A 21,398-nucleotide genomic window follows, 5' to 3' on the forward strand; every position below is an offset into this window, starting at 1 on the left:
TTCAGGAATTAAAAAAAAAGAGAGAACCTGTGCAGGTGCTGTCATAGCATCAAGTACAAAATGGGGCATTTGTTTATTGAGCGATATGACATTTGGGGATACAACCTTTCTGCCCGAGCATGACAATATGTCACTGTCATTTGCCGTTATTTTACAGTACCTTGGTGTTGGATTTCATTTTGTAATCCAAGGCGATGTCAAAAGAATCTTTTTTTCTTCTTTTTTTTTACCTTCTGCTGTGATAATGACAGGCCATAGAACTGAGCCTATACTGTATTTTTGCACTCTTGTAGCCATGCACACACCTGCTATCCAAGACAATCAGATATATAGTAGCACCATGTACAGTACCTACAAAAGTGAATATTCACTATAATCTTTATATATATGGCCATATTTCTCAAATGGTCTCCTATGTCTTTTTATTTATATTAGTTTGAGTGCACGTTGTCACTGAAATGCCTTAACATGTATGTTCTAGTCACTGCTGGTGTTATCTTGTATGCTGCTGTAATTGATTGAATAGTATTCCATGTGCTTGCTTGTGCTTGATCCTATTCAACAGATTATTACTTTAGACTATAAGTGTTTTGCATTCTTTGTTGCACCACCTTATAATGAATGTGATGAGTTGTAGGTGAATGAATCTTTGACAATACATTTAAGCCAATGCTTGAGTATACTATGAAGTTAAAATTTGACTTGGATATTTCAAATACATATATCCCTGTGTATTAAGATAAGATGTATGCTGAATTATTATGTTTTTTTCTATAGTTATGCAGTTAATATGCTGTCGTGACATCTCATTTAATTGTATTGTTATGACTATGTCACAGTTAGGTTATTGAAATCTATTCTGTTCTTCTGCCTTGTCTGTTCTGCTGAGTGGGCATTAATGGAGCCAACAGCACACTTCTTCACTTAATTAAAGTGTTAGTGTTTCTAACTGTATGTGTTACTTCCTTTTATTTGACAAAACACTGTAACTTTAATTAGAGACGTCTTATAGAAATATTACTCACTGAGTAAGAGCTCAGAAATATAATAAGGCTATTCCTTTCTTTAGTGCATGTCATTCCCCTTCAATACCCCACCTTTCTTGTCTCTATTCATTATACTTATCTTAAATAAAGTATGATAAAAAGAAAAATACAGTTTGCTTATCACATTTTACAGTGCTCTACAATACCACGATAGATGTGGTACATTATTATAAATCAAAGATATCCAATGTCATTTGTCAAAAATGTCAGTGTAAATAGTCACATAAGTAGAGTGTACGACAGACGAGTGTTAAACTGTACAAAAATTAGCCCTGCAGGGCCCATGCAAGCCACATGGCCTACTGTATGCCACCCTGTCCTGGGTGGTGCCAGTGTACTTGCAAATACTGTGACATTGCAACATGCCTTTTCATATACCTCTTACTCTCTGGGAGGGGTGCTTGTTTAGTGGCATGCTTCAACCCTTCAAAAGTTGTTTATCATTACAAAATACCCGTTAAATCACCTCTCCTGTCTGTTTGGTTTCACCCAGTTAAACCTGCATGCCTCTGAGTTGTGAAAGAGTTCTGAAGAAATATTATCAGGATGCATACAGGTCAAGAATAAGGATGTGGTTTGAGGTGGTTGAGTTCCTGCTATTTTCCTATCTGAGACTGTCACACTGTCACCCGTGATTGCATTACTTTGAGCATTATTGATTATTGTATATTCAAAGGAGTTGCATTTTCTATAGTACTAATGGTATGTTGTACACAACTCTGTCCTTTTAATGTTACATTAGAAGTGGGGCTGTTCTGCAAGCTACTGTAGTTGCATTAATGTTCTGAAATGTGTACAGCATATAGGCTAAAGCAAGTATTTTACAACAGAAAGCATTGGTGAACTCACTGTAATGACTGAGAATTACTAAGTCCAGCCTACTCTATCAAATCAAATCAAATCAAACTTTATTTATATAGCACATTTGCAACAACCCAAAGCTGACCAATGTAATGGTCCACTCTAATGGACCATTACATTTTGTCTCAAAAAGTCTTTCCATAACCTTATTGAAAAGGGGTGTTTCTGCATGAATCTACCAGTAGCCATCGGTTACATATAGCATTGTGCTGTGAGGAGGTGATATGGACTTTAAGCAGCTTGGTCATGATGACTGGTGTGAGTGTAAGAGGGTGGTAGTCAGTCATTCACAGATAATAAATGTTCAGTGCTCAACTCTCCTTTTGTCAGTATACCCCTCACCATCCCCTGGCTGACTGTAATACTACAATTTTGGATATAAGAATTAGAGCTATACCTAGCCAAACAAGGGACTTTTGCTAAATAACAGCATTTATGTGCTTTGCTTTACTCCATCATTTCATCTGTTTTATGCACAAATGACTCTCTGAAGTCAAGCAAATGTAAGATGTGTAAGAAATATAAGTGGCAGCTCTTGATAATCCAAGTTGTCGTCATCATTATAATTGGTGTTTATCAAAAGAACTGGGTGTGCGTCAGTAATGTGCTTTAAGATGATCTAATGGTTTTCCAAAACATACCGTGTAGCCAGGCTAGACGCACTGTTCATCGCTCTTAAACTCATTCCTGTCTTTAACTTGCAAGAAAAAGTGTCAATTAAACAACCTAGCATTGGTTGTACATAATAATTATGTTAGTAGACAGATAAAAGAGACATGGAAAGTGATTTTATTTCCTCACATGACAATGACATTAACACGACATTAAACATTGTCATGATGAAAATAAATGATGAAATAAATCATGACAATATAGTCAGAGCCAGAGGTGATCATTGAGGTCAGGACTGACAAGTGAACAATAGATAAGTATTGGTCCAGAGAAGGTCGCCATGAATTAAGATATATGGTATCGTGTTTACTTAGGGTTGGGCTTTATAGCAGCAAGAGCCGTTGTGAGCTGACAGGCGCAAAAGAAAAGGTACTGGGCTTAATAGCGTCACCGCATTTTACATAATACTGTATACATTCCTTATGATGGATGCTTTTATTCAAAGCATCTTTCGTACATGCATTGTGTATGTGTGGCTGCTATGCTGTAAATGTGAAAGGTAACTTATGAACATTCCAAGAAGCCTACACTGACGTTGACCCCACTGAAAGGCCTAGTGGACAAGGAAGGGACATCCCAGGATTCCTCAGGGTGCACACAGATTTATTTTACTTTACTTTATGTAGGCCTATTGCCCCTCCTCATTTACTTCTTCCGATCTCTTTGCCAAAAAATAGCGATCTAAAAGCTCACAACGCATCACAAGCTTGTAGATCTGCTATTTTTGCCAAATGTTTGCCCCAGAACATGTGTTATGGTTTTTCATAATCATTTCAGAAGAATGGTCACTGGAAGATTGCTGGGGGCGTGTTCCTCCCTCCGTGTCATCAGCGCCCACACCTATAGGTGGGGTTGGCGATAGGGCCTTTCTGTGTTGCGTTAGCATGTTCTCCCCGTGTCCCCTGGGTAGGTACCCTCACAAAAACATGCAGTCATCCTGGTCTCATGGTGCCTCCCCCTAGCCAGCCTGGGCGCCTGATGGAGGGGAAAGGAACCGGTTACGTGCTCCTTCCACGTGCTACGTCCAAAACCGTGGAAATCCCCACTGTCAGGTGAAAAAAGAGCAACTTGGATGGAAGGAAGCATGAGGTCAGTCCGTTGTCTCCCCAGGCGCGGCAGAGGGAGTGCAGCAGAGCCCAGGATTACATAGACAATTGGCACTGGGTGAAAGAAAATGGGTTACAAAATCGAGGGATAAAAATAAAATAAAAAAATGAAAAAGAAGTTCCCATATAGGAAAGGTTCAGCACAGGACAGTACAGATCAGTAGACAAGGTCTACTAATAGGATTCAAACCCAAGAAAGCACAATGGCTTGTTGACATTGGAGTCCTTTTGTACTCAATTAATAGAGAAATGAAGCACATCCTTAAAGGCTTCATTGTTTGAGTGAGTTGGTTGGTTCGAGACACAACCTGTGAGAGAGGAAGTTGCTCTTCAGGCCTTTATCTTTTCTCTTCGCAGATGAGAAAGCCTTTTAGCGAGGTTAGGCCTTTATGCTATAGGATCATTTTGTCCCGACAGACACATGCAGGATTGTCTCTCAGTAACAGGCCCATGTTTGAGTCAGGCCTGTCATCATCTGTTGTTTCTTATCAATCTCTTATCAAGAGTCCGAGCTTTGTATCTGCTGGCTTCCCAGCCTCACAGTAAGCATTTTCAGCATTGTCAAGATCACCAGACAGAAACAAAGATACCTTGTAACCACAAATCCACTGCAAAGCTGCAAGTGTTTTGGTTTCTCCTGGACATGTTTTAGCAGGTGCATTCTCCCAGGGCATCGCATTTGTTACTGTATGTTTTACCCACTTGCAAAACCAACTGTCATTCATCCACCCAGCAATACTTTGACATGGTTCATAGTTTTTCCCCTTTAACTTGAGAATATTTGAGATTATTATTCCACTTTAGCTCCTTGGAATGCTTGTTTGTTGTTGTGCTTTCTGTATTTCTTTATTACAAGCTGCTCAAAACTGCCCCCGGTGCAGTGGTATTGATAAAGTTGTTTGAAGATTGAACTAGTGGTCCAATATTCTGGGATGTGTGCACCACTGAGCCAGCTCTATCTCTGTGTGGGCTTTCTCTCTTGCATTGTGTGTGTGTGTGTGTGTGTGTGTGTGTGTGTGTGTGTGTGTGTGTGTGTGTGTGTGTGTGTGTGTGTGTGTGTGTGTGTGTGTGTGTGTGTGTGTGTGTGTGTTCTCAGCTCATCACCAAGCCAACTAGGGTTACAGATAACTCTCAAACCACCATAGATCTCATTGTAACCACAGACAAATCTAAAGTCTCCGCGAGTGGGACTATTGAATGTGGTGGTCTAAGCGACCATGATATCATTTACTGCACCCGCAAAATACTTAAGTCCAAAGCTGACGGCCACAAAACAGTTGAAGCTAGAAACCTCAAAACCTACTCTAGCGAAGCCTTTAACCACAAACTGGAGAAATCTGACTGGTCCCCAGTACTAGCTAGCACTCAGGTCGATGAAGCCTGGCTAGGCTTTAAATCCATTTTCAACACTACCCTAGACGAAGTGGCTCCTTTGCGTAGGGTCAGGGTTAAAGCCCGCTCACAGCCATGGTGGAATTCGGAAATCTGTGAATCAATGAAACTCAGAGACAAAAAATACTCTGAGAAACGCAAATATAATCACAAACTCAAAAAAGGCCCCAATAAACACCTTAAAGCCAAATTAGAAATAGTCAGTTTAGAGGCTAATAAACTGAGAAATCGGACAACCTCCTTAATCCTTTCTGCCAAAAAAAACTACTTGGATGAGAAAGTTGAGGAAAACATCCACAAACCACGAGACCTATGGAAGCTATTTAAAACCCAGCTAGGCTGTGGTGCTAAACTCAGATCCATAGCCAGCAACATATCCATCCAAACTCCCATAACCCTCCTCACGGATAGTCTTGATGTAGCCAAAAATCTCAACATCTACTTCACCTCCATGGCCAAAAATCTGGTCAATAAACTGCCCGCTCCATCTGGGCTGTTTGGTGTTAGGCACATCTTGAAATTCTACAGGAACCTTGGGGTATGCAAAGACAACTTTAAACTTGCCACGGTGTCAACTGATGAAGTGTTTAAAAAACTGCGCACCCTACCTCAATTCAAGGCCGCTGGCCATGATAAAATTGCCCCCAAATTTCTCATAGACTCAGCTGCCACCATTGCCCCAATCATTACCCATATTATTAATCTATCTATCAAGCAGGGTTATGTCCCCCAGGACTTCAAATTAGCCAAGGTAACCCCCCTGCACAAAAAAGGCAGTAAACTTGACCCTGGCAACTACAGGCCAATCTCAATCCTTAGTTCCATCTCTAAGGTAATGGAAAAAATTGTCTATGAACAGGTGGCTAAATATCTTGAAGAGAATAAACTGATCTACGAGTTCCAGTCTGGCTTCAGAGAGTCCCATTCCACAGATACATGCCTCATCTATTTGAATGATTACATCAAACGTGAAATTCACGATGGCAAATATTGTGGCATGGTCATGCTGGACCTCCAGAAGGCATTTGACACCGTCGATCATTCTATTCTGATCGAAAAACTCAAAGCTATTGGTCTTGATAGCACAGCAGTGAGATGGATGCACTCTTACTTGGTGGGGAGGGAACAGATGGTGGAAGTCAACGGAACCCTGTCCCCCCCCCCTCCCAGTAAACTGTGGAGTACCTCAAGGGAGTATACTAGGACCACTGTTGTTCTTAATATACGTAAACGACATGTCATCTGCTTGTGACTGCAATCTGTTTCTGTTCGCGGATGACTCGGCTCTCCTAGTCTCAGGCAGAGACATTTTGCAGGTTGAAAAGGCCCTTAACTGTGAACTTAACAAGATCTGCACCTGGCTCAATGACAACAGACTCTCAATTCACCTAGGCAAAACTGAATGTATCCTCTTTGGATCTAGTCAGAAACTTAGCCTAGTTGAGAACTTCACAATTAAAGTAGGTGACACTGTGATAGAAAGAAAAAACCACATCTGCTACCTGGGTTGCATCCTGGAGGCTAACCTATCCAGTGAAAAAATGACCACCAAGGTAATCAATAAAGTCAATCAACGAATTCGCTTCTTGCAAAGAGTTGCCCCTCTGATCAATATTAAATCCCGAAAGACACTAGGAGGTGCTCTTATTGGGCCCCTCATTGATTACGGAGTCCTTGTCTGGTATCGCGACGCCCCAGCTGCCTTAAAGCTAAAGCTCCAAACAGCCCAAAACAAACTAATTAGGGTTGTGCTTGGTCTCCCTCCTCTGACCCACCTTACCGAGCATCACCACGAAAGCGTGGGGTGGCTCAAAGTAGCTGACAGAGTACAGCATCTTGCAATGGGCCTGGTGTACAAGATACACTACACCTCCAAGATTCCCATGTACCTGACAAACTACTTCTTAAAGGTCAAGGATGTTCACGATCATAACACCAGAGGCAGCTCCACTAATCATCATCAGCGTAGATTTAACACTAAACAAGGCGCTAACTCGTTCTCCTGCTATACCATCAACATGTGGAACGCCCTTCCACAAGCCCTAAAGGAGAGCAAATCCCTAGCCTCCTTCAAAATTGGTATGAAAAGTCACCTTCAGACAGCAGCTACCCGTGACTTGTAAATAGACTAAGCCCCCATGCCCCCCCCCCCTTTTTTCTTTGTATTCTGCCTTTTGTATTTGATGTTATGCTTTTGAAACTGATATTATCCTAGATAAAGTACTATGTTCTATCCGTCTGTCTTTCAATGTTATATGAGATACGTAAAGTGTGGTTCCTGTGGAAATAAGCCTCGGCTTTCTAGGATCTCCTTTTAGTTGACCTTGTACCAGTGATTTGTACTGTCATTCTAATAAATTCATCAATCAATCAATCAATGTGTGTGTGTGTGTGTGTGTGTGTGTGTGTGTGTGTGTGTGTGTGTGTGTGTGTGTGTGTGTGTGCGTGTGTGTGTGTGTGTGTGTGTGTGTGTGTGTGTGTGTGTGTGTGTGTGTGTGTGTATTCGCGTGCGTGCGTGTGTGTGTGTGTGTGTGTGTGTGTGTAGCCCCAGGTCCAGCATGCTACTATGGGGCTGACATGTAGTCAGACCTCCAAGCAGATTTATTGTCAATATCTGTCCCTCGCTATTTCAACAGATCTGAGACAAAAATAACGACTAAAGTATAAAGCACTTTCCCATCATAGGGGAAGTAATAGGTAGAGGTGATTGGGGTGATTCTGAGGAAACTAGTAGCAACACTCTCTCTTCTCCTCCAGTGAGCAGCTGCTCTTGTTTGGGTTCCTGCCTTTATTTTTGGTTATACATTCACACACATGTGCACACAACAAACTTCACTCATCCATACAGACATCATTGTTGTTTGTGTTCATTATTGTTTACTTTAGTTTAGGGCATTCAAGTTAAAATTACTTTTATTGCATTTACAGTGTGGACTACCTTTTTCTCATTCATCACCCGGTTTGTGTAATAACCTTGCTATGGCCATTTTATGCACACTCATAGTATAGTACAGTGTTACGTGCAAACTCACACAACATCCTTGTCTGCCAAGAGGTTTAGTGGCTTACCAATATATGACTCAGCAGATACCTGCCTACAACTTACATGACCTGGACATAGTTGGTAACAGGAGAACTGGGCCCTAGAGAGTTTTTTTTTCTCTCTCTTCTTTTTTCTTTTTTTTTTATTGTTAGATTTGGAGTCTATTGTTGTAAAACAGGCTAGGCGAATATCATACTGCATACTGCACATACCATGGATATGTGATACATATGGAATCAATATGTAGAAGATTAGGCAGGCTACAAGAGAACAAAACAGATTGGTTCAATGTTCACAGTTCTAATGAACTTATATGATGATGAAAAACTCTACTTATAAGAGAGATATTAAGATTAAGTCAAACTTACATAAACTATTGCATAGGGGAAAGAAAGAAAGAAAGAAAGAAAGAAAGAAAGAAAGAAAGAAAGAAAGAAAGAAAGACTCATATAAACTGTAGAACTTATTTCCCAGAATCCAGCCTGGCAAGTGATTTATGTTGGAACATTCCGTTAGTAGGTATGACAGCCAGCAGGTAGGTACTTTAACAGTGCAAACAAGAGGTCAGATCATATTCTGAGTCCGACAGAGGAGGGAGGGAGACACAGAGAGAGAGAGAGTCAGAGAGAGCGATCGAGCAACTTTAGACCTCCGGCTGAGACATGCTGTTCGAGAAAACTTAGAGAAAACTGTGGAATTTGAGGTCCCCCAGTTAAACTCCGTGACAGCGGAGATTTTTTATTTATATTTCTTGCTCTTTTCTTTTCCCTTTGCTCTTATTCGCTTCGCTTTCCCCCTGAGAGATGATGATCAGCAGCACCACTACGCGGACCGCGCGTTCCAAGGAGGATGTGGAACAAGACTCCACAACCAACGTGAGTCTCTTCAACTGTCTTAAAATAACGAATTTGATCAATAGTTTGTTTATCAGAGTTTACAAACTAGGTAAGTGTGTATTTAGCCTGAGTCTGAAGTGACATTTCAAGAAAGCGAGATGATAACATAACAGCTCTGCTCGACAAAGACAATTTGACAAACAATAACATAGCCTACATGCACAATGAGACAAGCGCTGCCCCTAGCAACATTATTTCAACACTCCCTTTTCATTTTTATATAGCCTACTACTGTATATTATGTAATTTGACTCAACTTGAACAAAACTTTCTTGTCTTTGAGGATCTCTCTAAGCTACTAATTTATGCTACAAAGGCTAGGCTGTTTCTTTTGTGTCTTTCATCTTTACTCTCTAGCCTGCTATTAGGCTATATTAAAGAACATGATTTTCCTTCATAGGCTACTCCAATACATTTGCATGCCCTTCAGAGTATAGCTTCTTAGTAAGGCTACATTGCCATTCTACCTGGGCTGCATGATGGTGGTCATGTGAAGGAAGGGCGTCAGCATTACAACCATCACCCATGGCATGAGATAGCCTACCATTACCATTAGGCCTACCATACAGTATGTTCAGAAAATTCAAGTGAGGAGGAATTATTATTGACTGAAATGTTGTCTTTGTCCTCAATAATGAAATTATATTATGGCATTTAAATAAATATTATTATTATTATTATTTCTTTAATATTAGGCCTACTCTTACTTAAGTGGTGACTTTCACTGACTGGCTTTCAGTGAATTTTTCCACCTGTGTGAACTCAGTTCAACTTTTGTTAGTTAATGTTTACCCATGAAAAGTACACCATGGATATTAAAATGAAAAAAATATACGGTATATAAAAATATTTGTACCAGTATATGTATCAACATAATATAAAAACCTATAAGGTGCCAAAATGTCCTTGAATTGTTCCTCTTGCATAACAGTGTCACCATGTCACAGGTTTATCATTAACCTACTGGCAAACATGATGATCATGATGATTGTTATCTGTCTAGTATAGGTTTCACTCTCTGTCTCTGTAACACTAACCTGCCTTTAAACTTTGAAGTGTGTGAAACATTGGTGTGGGGCAGGCTATTGACTGACATAGTCTAATGCTTATAGAATGTATGTAAGAGCCCACCAATTATACAATAATAATCTATCTTCAAATACACGCGCGTGCATGTGTGCGTGCGTGCGTAAGCAGAGTTGAATGTCAACTAAGTGGGAACAAGTATTTCATTTATTTTGGTAGGCTTTGTATTTTTACAACATTGAGATGTTAGGCAATGGTATTGCACAGTATAAGGGCTGCTTGGCTTGCCATGTGTACACATGAGTAGTTCAGGGGTTGACACTAAGGTCTCAGAGGCACTTGCCCATCGGGCAAGTACAGGTCATGTTCTACTTGCCCGAAGGTAATGCCCACTTGCCCGAAAAGTAAATCGTCCATTATAAAATGATAATTTTAATTACCGCTCAATTTAACACTTATTTCTTTACTTTCTGGGGCTGTGCGATAAAATGTCATACCTCAATACCTCCAAATCCAAATACCAAATACTTTAGCTATGATTGAATATGTCTATGGGTTCACACTTGTTATTTTTTTTTTAAATGTAGCAAGGTAAATAGAGCTCTTATTGTACATTCCACAGACCAGAAGACACAGTGCACTGGCCACGTTCAGGTGTTTAGACAGATATCTCGTGTTGTGTTTATAGACATTTGTGGTCCCTCTCAAATGAGCACTTGCCTGTCGGGCAACCTGAAAGCCAACTTCACCTGCCCTGACGTTTTATTTACCTGCCGGGGGCAGGTGGGCAAGCCTTAGTGTCAATGCCTGTAGTTGAAATGGCCGTTAAACTGTCACCTTTGGTGCTCTGTCTTGACAAAACTGTAAATCCACAGTTCTTTACTACCTGTGAATTTACAGTTTTGTCACGTCAGAGGCAGCCCTAAATAATTCAAATAAAAACCCCTCTTTAAAAACCAGTTCTGTTTTCTAAGAACATCTCCACACTGGTGGGAGATGAACTCCATACTTTAAACACAATTCCTCACCATGTTTATCCATGAACATTGGTCCTCTTTGTGTAAAGGAGTCAATATGTTTCCAAAAACAGTGTGTTTTTAAGGGGACAGTTGAGCAATTACAGTAATACATTAGTATATTAATTTCCTGTTGATTTTGTGGATCAGTATATAGTTAATTGCTTGATGTTGTCATACCCTCTCAACGTCAAATGGTGTGACCAAAATGGCACTGTGTGTATGGGTGTGTGGCTGTGTGCATGTAGTGTTTTTCTTCTTCTTCTTTTGTGTTGTTTTCCCTTTCCCCCATACGGCACGTTTCATGAAATCTGACACGATGTATTGTTGATGTGCAAAAAAAACCCCAATAAACAAATATATGTAGATGTTGTCATAGCTGCATTTTGTATGGATATGTAGCCTATACTGTAGTGTACTGTAGACGAGTCACTGGGAATTAGACTCAATTTGAAAATATAAATTGTGTTAAAAGAGAAGGACATTTTAACTCCTCCAATTGTTGATTAAACAAGCCACATAGTGTTGCATTATTATTGTTATTAACTTGATTTGTCAGGATGGCATGAATGAACAGGTGGATTGTAAAAGTGTCTGGCAGATGCGGGAGAAATACCTAGTCATGCCTAAACATACGCAGACATGTTGTCTGTGGTTCTGGCTCAGCTTCCAAGATTGGCGGCGGCTGGGCTTGCCAAAAGCAGATAAATAATTAAAACTGGACTTAAATGCTGCTCTGATGTCAAGTGTTTGTGATTTAGTGGTGATTGGCAGCTAAAGTGATGTTGAACTTGGTTTGGAACCTTATGTTGAATAGCTATACCTGAGCATGATATACATTCAAATGTTGTTCATCACCTTTATCGGTTGCTTCTGTGCTCTGTGAATGAGGAACCGTCCGGAAGTAATCTTCTATTCACTCACATTGAATGGTCAAAACAGTGTTATATAGTATATACAACAAAAACTTTAACTCCCATGACTATTTCACTTATTGGTGTTGTCGTCATTACACCCATTTTGGTGACCGTTTGATTCCTGTGATTCTAACAAACTTCCATCAATGATGCCATGAATATAGCCATTTCAGTTCCCCAAGATAGCCTACCAGGACTTGTATTTTTTACACATTGAACATTGACAATGCATAATGTGGTTTGAAACCTTTTTCCTTTTTTTTGAAGGGAATCACTACTTCTGGCTCCTTGATCACAGAGTGCAGAACCAAATAAACCAACACAAGAATAATCAACAATATTTTCATCTAGATGTTATGCCCAAAGTCACGTACGGTATAACCCAAGCTATCAAAGTTCAACATTGCAGTCGTTCCTTTGGCTCAACCAGTTAGTGAGTGTAGTATCACATATGCTAAAGGGCAAGTTATTGTGATGTAATAATGGATTTGAAGTCTGCTCAGCTCATGACCTTTATTACTGTAAACGCCATCCCCTCTCTTTCCTGTTTCTCCCCATTGTTCTGTCTCGGAAATATCTTTAAAGAGTCTCCTGTCTAGTCCCTGTTTCCTCTATAACATGACAAGTTTAAAGGGTTATCACAACCCCCTTAAATTGAAGTGTATGCCAGCGGTTTCTGTATTGACTGAGAGAGACAGGGTTAACTTAGACAGGGTGGGGAACATTTTCTTAACCACTTATATTACAAATACCTAAAAATAGCCAATCTACAAGCTCACAACACATCACATTGTGCCGTGTTCTCTCCTTGTAGATCTGCTATTTTGAAGATTTTTGGATTTGAAAAAATACAGTATATTTGACTAATTTAGAAAATTTGCACAAAATAGGGAGCGAGTAGCTCTGATTAAAATCCCTTTTAAATTAAATTGTAAAAAAGCTTGAAATTAATGACTGTTAAGGGCTTCATTTAATTCGAGGTGAATTACATCAAGCCCTTAACAGTAATTATTTAACCGAGATATGCTAGTGGTCCAGAGCTCGTAAAAGATTTAGAACCACTGATCTAATCCTTTCCCATGGTTGCCCTTATTCTGTTCTCTTAACCTTCCATATTAAACTCATGTTAACTGATCTATTGCAACTTGTCCGTATGAGTGAGCAGAGCAGACACATGCGATTGATTATATGGGCACATTTCCTATTAATGATGATGACTCATAACTCAGTACACTTTTCCTTGAAATTCCCTTTTCTGTGGATGTTCTTGATGTCCGTTTTCCAAGTAACTGACACAGCATAGTGGTCGATAATAAATATAAATACTGTAAATCACTTTCCTACATTACTAATAGCATTAGCATGGTCAGGGACCACATGCAACACCTTCACGGACCACCATTGGTCCAAGGACCACCAGTTGAAAACCCCTGCCCTAAAGTGTGCATGTATTTAATTCAATCTGACCAGAAGCATGTATAAAACATATCCCCACATGGTGATAAAAATTAATGAATACATTTTCCGTCCATCCCCCCCAGCAAATTGAACCCTGCTGAGAGAGATCCATTGCTGATGCTGTAACTTTGACTACTGGTTGTACAGTATGTAACATTAAAGCCTGGTAAAACTCACCGTAACCATGCATTATCTTTCATTATGAAAGATACCGGTAAGCGCGGCAACTGAATGTCTAAATGTAACGAGACTAGTGATCTCTCGTTAAACATTCGATCTGACCTCTTTGGCATCCTGCTTTGCAAGCCCTGTGGCTTTGTAATTCCTCAGGGGAACAGTGGTAATTTAAGGGATTATAGTTTTAACTTTTGTTGTCTTTTTTGGACTGAGCTTAGCATCCAGCAGTTTGATGTAGCGTGAAAATGCATGTTAACCACTTATAAGACCTATTTTCTTTTATTTCATTGTCCGAAAAGAACGAATCATCAACCTCACATTGTGTCACGCCATGATGCGTTGTGATCTGTTATTTTAAACGTTTTGAAAATCGTTTAAAATATTCATCCCTCCTCCGCGTCATCAGCGCCCATACCCTAGGTGGGGTTGGCAAAAGGGCCTTTCTGTGTGGAGTTTGCATGTTCTCCCCGTGTCTCCTAGGGTAGGTACCCTCACAAAGACATGCAGTAATCCTGGTCTCTATAATGCCTCCCCCTGGCCAGTCGGGGCGCCTTATGGAGGGGAAAGTAACTGGTTGGAATAACGTGTTCCTTCCACGCGCTAGGTCCAACCAGGGAAGCTCCCCCTGTCAGGTGAAAAGAAGCGGCGTAGCAGAGGGAGAGCAGAGCCCAGGATTACAGCTTAGGCAATTGGGACTGGGTGAACAAAATCTTGGGATAAAAATGACTTAATATATATGTCACGGTTTGATAGAGAAACAGTACGGTCGAGAAACGGAGCACTCGTCGTGCGGCACGGGGCGGAACAAGCGGTCGCTTTGAGCCAAAACAACGTCCTCCAGGCGGAGCCGCTCGATTGTCCACGACATTGCAAGCGGCGCGAAGGCCAGCGGACCTTGGTCCTGCTCTTCGCCCCCGAGCGCCGCAGGCGCGAGTGGCCGCGAAGAGCGGGCCAGGGCCGCCGCGCGAGTTACGAAGCCGTGGTGAATGCAATCGTTAAACGCCCTGTCCAAGTGACTACAATGGAGCGCTCCCTAGCTCATAGTAAGCTAATGGCTAAACACTGCCGAGCTAGGCTAGTAAATAAAGAAAGAGAGTCGCAAACGAGTGACGTCAGCGCCTTCACTAGTGAATGGCTGGTGGTGATTGGTGTGTGGTGAACGACAAAACAAGCGCTCTTACAATGAACGTACTGAGTTACCCAAACATACTGTAACATATATATATATTCATCTATAATAATGCCCAAAATAGGGATGTCAGTGTTAAACTCATTAACAGAAACATTTAAGAATGGTGCAGACAGTAGAGCTACAAGGTGTCTACATTGGCCGAGATTGATACACATGGTTTTCAAACACTGCACACTCAATTGGTTCTTTGTTGAGGTGCGTCAATAATGTTGTATAGGGAAAAAGTACAGTTCAAATAGACACACATTTACAGGGCAAACATATTCCACACACATAAAGTAGAGTGTGAACATTTTGAAATAAACCTGAGGCATAACCTTATACAGCAAATGTACATTAAGATCAAACCAATGAATACAAAAGTGAAGACACCAGAATATTGGCTGTGATGGAAAGGTTCATATACATTAATAAAAGTTCATTGCAAGAACATAGGACACACTTGACCTTTTTGACCTCTGTTTGCACAGCCCTGTTTACACTGCACATGCAGGTACCTCTCAATGCCAGGCTCTTATATAAAGACGCTTCATTAATCTTGAGCTTATGTAACCAACCCTGCACATTCCTCACTTCACTGCTACCTACCGCTGTCACCCTGTGGCAACAAACAATGCCCACTCCAATCTCCTTTTCTACTGGCCAATCACATCACCGCTCCCAGTGGCTTTTATATAGACATGCTTAAATACTGTATACGAGAGCTTTGGAACACAACATCAATTGTTTGATTACGAAATGAGACGGCTAATTTAATTGAATGCAGGAAATGTAAACAAATTGCTGTAATTCCAATGGACTGAAAACTGAAGTGTTTTGTTTGTCTGTTGGTACTGTTACTTTATCCGTGTGGATTTGATTCTTTTTTTAGAAACATTCTGTGATGAACTTATGGTATAAATCGATTAGCCTAACATTTTGGAGAAATTGTAATTTCCGTTTAGTTGTAACTTTACGAAGAACACTAAAATAACAAGCTTTACTTGACATCACAAGATACTCATTCAGTTTAAAATCAACAATTTCGATTTTTTTTCTTTTTGTTGCTGTTGTAGACTTGAATCTAATGAATGCAATGACCTTCTACCCCTGCAGGGGAGGCTAGTTCCTGACTGTAAACTCCAGTGAACGCTACTGATTAAAAAACAGTCTTGAGATAAAAGGGTTGGGTTGTGGAGGAGCCTCGCCCAGACGTCTTAGTGAGGCACGCCGTTTCCCACCACACTTACATTTAGTCACACACCCAACATCTCAGACATAACACCCAGATCATCACAGGAAAAAGACCAAGGCAGGCTGACTTCAGCTCCCCAGGAGGTATGCCTAAATAATGACTTTTGCACATCTAGATGGTGAAATCCACTGGGATTGTAGTCTGGATATTGTTTTGTCTGTGTGTGTGTAGTTAATCGTTTATCTGTATGATTCAGTGCCTGGTTATGTCTCCTGTTGTATCTGTGGTTGTAGATTTGTCTGATAAAAAGCTGATTCAGTTTTTCAGTTGTGTCTTTGTAGCGAAGATCATGCTAAAATGTTGCTAAATCAAAATCTCTAAATGAAGAGCAACTCTGTTACAACTGCTTTTGTTTTCATTAACATTAGCTATGTTATATAACTTTTCTGTCTATATGATATAACTGGTACAACAGAAAAAAATAAAAGAAAAATCCTACATTGTCAATGTGGTTGTCAGAGATCAAGAAACATTGATTATTATGCACCTGCAGTTGACAGCTTTCTGATAAAACTAAGTGGTTATATAGAATTCTCAGACTCGCCAATCATTGTCAGGGGTCCTCCTTTTCTCCCTTTACACCAAATAGCTAAAATAATCTGCAAGATCACGCTGTGACACATTATGAGCTTGTAGATGAGTTATTTTGCTGTACATTCACATAGGTTTCACGTGGTTAATGCTTTCACTGTGATGTCTTATGGAGGAAACATGGTGTCATTGATGATATTACAGAGTTGTAAATATACTTTGGCCGTTCTCCTGTGATTCATGGTCATCACACTGAGCTGTGAACTGTAATGGTACTGTGAGTATAACTTTAAGGTCCTGATACAGAGCTCTTATAGGCATGCACGTGTTCCACTGTTTTCCATGAACTAGTAAGGCACGCATTCAGATGTTACATAACAGCAGCATGGTGGCAGTAATGCAGTGTGTGTGGTCCTCAGGCACTCAATTTAATATATTTAATGTTTAATGTATAAGGGATTTTAAGGTCCTTAACCCCTCCAATACTTGTTTCGCAGTGCTACAGTACATGTTGTGAGTTGGTAGATCTGCTATTTCTGGCAGAGATTGAGGGAGAAAAGGGCTAGTCTCCTGGGGGACTGCTGTCAATGACGTACTGTATATAGAGTTTAATATTTAAATTTTTTAATGGTTAGTAGTCATCACAGGTCATTTCTTGGTCCTCTTGTGACGTTCAGTTTATAGCTCAATGACATGCACCTACAACATATGGTTTTGGTGTGAGACGTGTTTACTCACCAACTTGGCATGAGAATGACAAACAGCAAAGCACTGATGTCACTTCTAAATCAGAAGTAAAAAAAAATAAGCACACTAACTGGGGATCTGTTGTTCTTGTGTTGATTATAGACGGACACTTCTTGCGGTGCAAGAGTGCTGTGGTTGGCTCAGCGACTGGGGGGAAAGCAACAATGTTCCTTCCAAATGCTAGAGACTATAGTCACAGAACAATTTATAGCTTCCTAAATGGGCTCGGTGGCTTTGATAACAATTTATACTATTACGTTTTCTACCTGTAATTGTCACTTTAGAGGACAACTGTTGTACTATTAGGTACAACAGTTGGGTGTATATTGATATCGATAAGGCAAATTGTTTAACTGGATATTACAAATATATTATTCTTGACTAGGGATGGGACGATAAGTGATATTATCGTTTATCGTGATAAAAAACACTCACGATAATCGTATTGTGGAGATTTAAATTATCGTGATATCGTCCTCTGTCATGCACTGGGATCAATTCACCTTTTATTTGCCGAGCTGCATATCCGGTACCACTTAAACCCTCTATAATTTGTAAAAGGTACTTATAATATGTGTACTTGATACAGTCTTGTTAAAAGGTACTTATAATATACGTACTTGATAGAGTCTTTTTTCACTCTCTATCAAATGTCTTTGCCAAAAAATAGCCGATCTACAAGCTCACAACGCGTCCAGGATAATGGACGTTGGTGATATGACATTTTCATATCGTCTCATCCCTGTTCTTGACAGGTCTGAGCTGTATTTTTCTATAATTTGCTCTTACTGGTTCTACTGGACTCTGTTACTCTGTTACTCTGCTGTATCTATCATATTCATTCTTCTATCTATATGGACAGTGATGTCTTGTTCAAGGCGGTAAACAGGTCTTGTGTAGTAGAGAAACGTGCACTGTAACCATATGACGACTGCTGTCGGCTGCTGCCCAGAACTCCATTTTGTCTCCAGTGTGAGACACTGGAGACTGAAAACGGAGACCCTCACAGGGAATGCCAGAGAGCTGACCCATGAAAGAGGAGTTAGATTCCTTCCCCTGTGGCAGATTATTTTCCAAGCATCCCTGTGTTTTGTTTTTGTTTTTGTTTTTCACACTGCATTCCCTTGGTTGTGTTTTTCTGGTCTTAATACAGTATGTAGTAGTCTATATGCCCCCAGAGTTCATATAAAAGAGAGGGTTTTTTGTATTGTTCAGTTTTCTCACGAGAAGGTTTGTAAGAAACAGGTATGGAGGATATGATGAGGACTATACATACATTATAATCCATGGGAACATTTAACCCTGCAAGGCCCAGCGTTGCTTTTTGGCAACATTCTTTAAATCATTTAAAAAAAAAATATATATAATTTGTTTTCCTGTTCTTTTTTCACATTAACATCACCATTAAATCCTATTGTTTAGTATTACAATGCCATTGGCCACGATATTTGCATATAAATAATACCCCCCACAAAGGCTGACATTCACACCTCCCAGAGAAGTTGAAATTCCAGCATCTGGACGAACAACATCTCACTTTTTAACTGAAGCTATTCCTCACTAAAACATAAGTAAAATGCCTGTAATATTTTTTTTCGTGATCATTAGAATGTCTAGAACACTTGCATATGTTAATATTGTGAAAAATATCCCCAAAATGCAAATTAGAGCATGATTTATGATTTATGATTTATGGCTATAAAACCTTACAAAAACATTATTAATTTTTTAACATTACATTTTCCTGTGATTAGGACTGCTACAACACCATCTGATTTTTTATTTTTTTATTTTTTGGCCAGTAGAAATTAATTCGGGTCTTGCAGAGAACAAGCAAGCGTTCTCCATTTTAGTTCACGGGGCAAGATCATTAAGGTTGAATAGACTTTATTGACAAGAATGGAAGCATACAATATAGCAAGCAGCAGAGACATATGGAAGCATACAATATAGCAAGCAGCAGAGACATATGCGCAATATATATAGCAATACGGTAGCATCCTATAGCCTAAGCAGCAGCATGAATATACAGCATAAACTAGACTACATGCGGAGCATCAAGATTGGCGATGGATTCGGCTAACGGATCATGTGCCGCGTCCACGATAAATGATTAAGCTATAATCATCTATACGTGACTGAAGCTCTCCGCGTCACATGATCCGAGACCCCCAAAGAAGGAAGGACGGCGTCCTAACCCCCCAAAACACGCAACGCTCCGAATCCATGAGCAGTCTTAACCGATCGGTGAAGATGGCTTAGCTTCCGCGGTCCTAACAGCCTGAACACAGCTTTGTGAACAGAAGCGCGAAATAACTAAACTGACAACTATAGCAAACTGACAACTATAGCATACATTTGCTATGCACCCCAGTACTCAGAAAACGGCTCCTTTAAGAAGCCTGGCTTGTGCAGCAACCTATTAATTAATTAAACTCTCCCCCTTCCCAACACACCTTGCTTTTGCAGAAGAGAACGCCATAAAACGAAGGGCTCTGTCCCTCCGCGAGACGTACTTCTTTTAGCGATTACTGCTGAGCTGAAGCAATTGAAATATGTACTGACTAACTCTGAACTCTAGAGCGCTATTGTATACTAGAACGAGCAAGCAAGGAATACGCGGCAGTACCAAAAGTATTAAAATTTAGCAGCTTGCCTAAAGCCAACCAATGATAAGAAAGGTAGCCTTAGTGAACTTCTTAGCGATGCTAAAGTGGACATGAGCAACTAGAAATAACACTAATTAAAGACCTGTGAAGCGCAACAGAGCAGCACGTAAACATGCAACCTATCAGGGGCGGGTGCCCCGATTAAACGCAGCAGCAGCAGCAATTGTGCACGCAACCTATCGGGGGCACATGCCCCTGGTAAACGCAGCAGAAGCAGCATAGTGAAACCCTATGGAACAACCCTGCTAATAGTGCCTGCAGCACTATTAGCATCAGCAGCAGAAGCGTTAACTGAAGCGCGTCCAACTCCAGCTTGGAACCATCACGCTTCGGTCAGTCCTGTGTTGTGTGTGCTTGATAGCTGGGCGTGCAGGATCGGGCCGCAAATCTGGCAGCTCTCTCCGGGGTTCGTGTGACGAGGACGTCGGGCAGACAGCCCGGTGTTCAGCATGGACATGAAAGGACAGAAGGGAGAGTTAGTTCTGCGACTGACACTGGTGTACCTTCCCTGATTTTGACTGCGAGCTGCAGTCTTCAGAGGCCATGTGCTAGTCACATCTTAAGCCTGGCCTTGGTGACCGCATGTGCTTGCTGCAGAAAATATAATCTTAGCTTTAGCTGACCATAACAAAGAAACCACGCCTAGAGGCTCTGACTTTTAGGATCACCGAGAAATTTTCGCAGCCCACAGAGCGCTCTGCTGCAGAGTCTGCTGCTGCACAAATAAGAATCTCCACGAGATACACGACTTGACCTTTTAAGGCAAGCTATGCAAGCCTAGAGAGCGGCTAAAGCCCAACATTCAGTACAAGTAAGTCGCTGCTATGTAACTATGATTGCCTATTAATAGCAAGCTTAGAGAGCGGCTGAACGCTCACGGAATCGAACGAGCAAATGCGTTGCTATTTACCTGCTAGAGTGTGGCTCCTCAGCGCATCTGGGAAAGGAGTTTCCACCGCTGGTGCTGAAACTGCAGCTTCCCATGTTCCCTTGCGACCTGGCGGTGGCGACGACGGTCACAGCCTGACAGCGCCCCCGGAAGATGGGCCGGCACCACGGCTTCCAGCACGACGCAGCGCTGGTTCATGCTCATGGTAGCAGCAGTAGTAGCATTAACTGATGCTGTAGCGGGTGGACGGGCAGCCGGACGGGAGGGCCGACAGGCAGGTGGGAAGGCAGGCAGGCGGGAAGGCAGGCAGGCGGGCTGGCGGTAGGCCACTTCCGTCTGCTGAATATGGCGCGTGCAGGCAGGCGGGCGGGCAGGCAGGCGGGCGGGCGGGCAGGCTGGCAGCTCATGGTAGCGGCAGAGGTAGCGGAAGCTGCAGTTGGCCCTCTCCAGTGCTAACCGACTCCTGACTGGTCTCATGGAATTATACAGTAGTGGACGAAACTATAAAGATAAACATGTTAGCAGA

At 41.2% G+C, this 21,398-nt stretch overlaps 1 protein-coding gene across 2 annotated transcripts in view; it reads left to right on the top strand.

Moving 5' to 3' along the window:
- Positions 1–8,720: 8,720 nt before the first annotated feature.
- The window catches only part of LOC308293439 (tuftelin-like), a 34,778-nt gene continuing 22,100 nt past the window's right edge, over positions 8,721–21,398 (top strand). The window contains exon 1 of one of the 2 annotated variants that reach the window (XM_080735969.1): positions 8,721–8,995. In XM_080735969.1, coding sequence (XP_080592095.1) covers positions 8,924–8,995 — 72 coding nt within the window. In that variant the 5' untranslated portion in view covers positions 8,721–8,923. Of the gene's footprint in view, positions 8,996–16,058; positions 16,120–21,398 lie in introns of those variants that run through there. The other variant, XM_080735970.1, reaches the window with a different exon arrangement.

Source organism: Nannobrachium achirus, assembly GCF_963921795.1.
Source record: "Nannobrachium achirus genome assembly, chromosome: 10".
Classification (NCBI taxonomy): Eukaryota; Metazoa; Chordata; class Actinopteri; order Myctophiformes; family Myctophidae; genus Nannobrachium; species Nannobrachium achirus.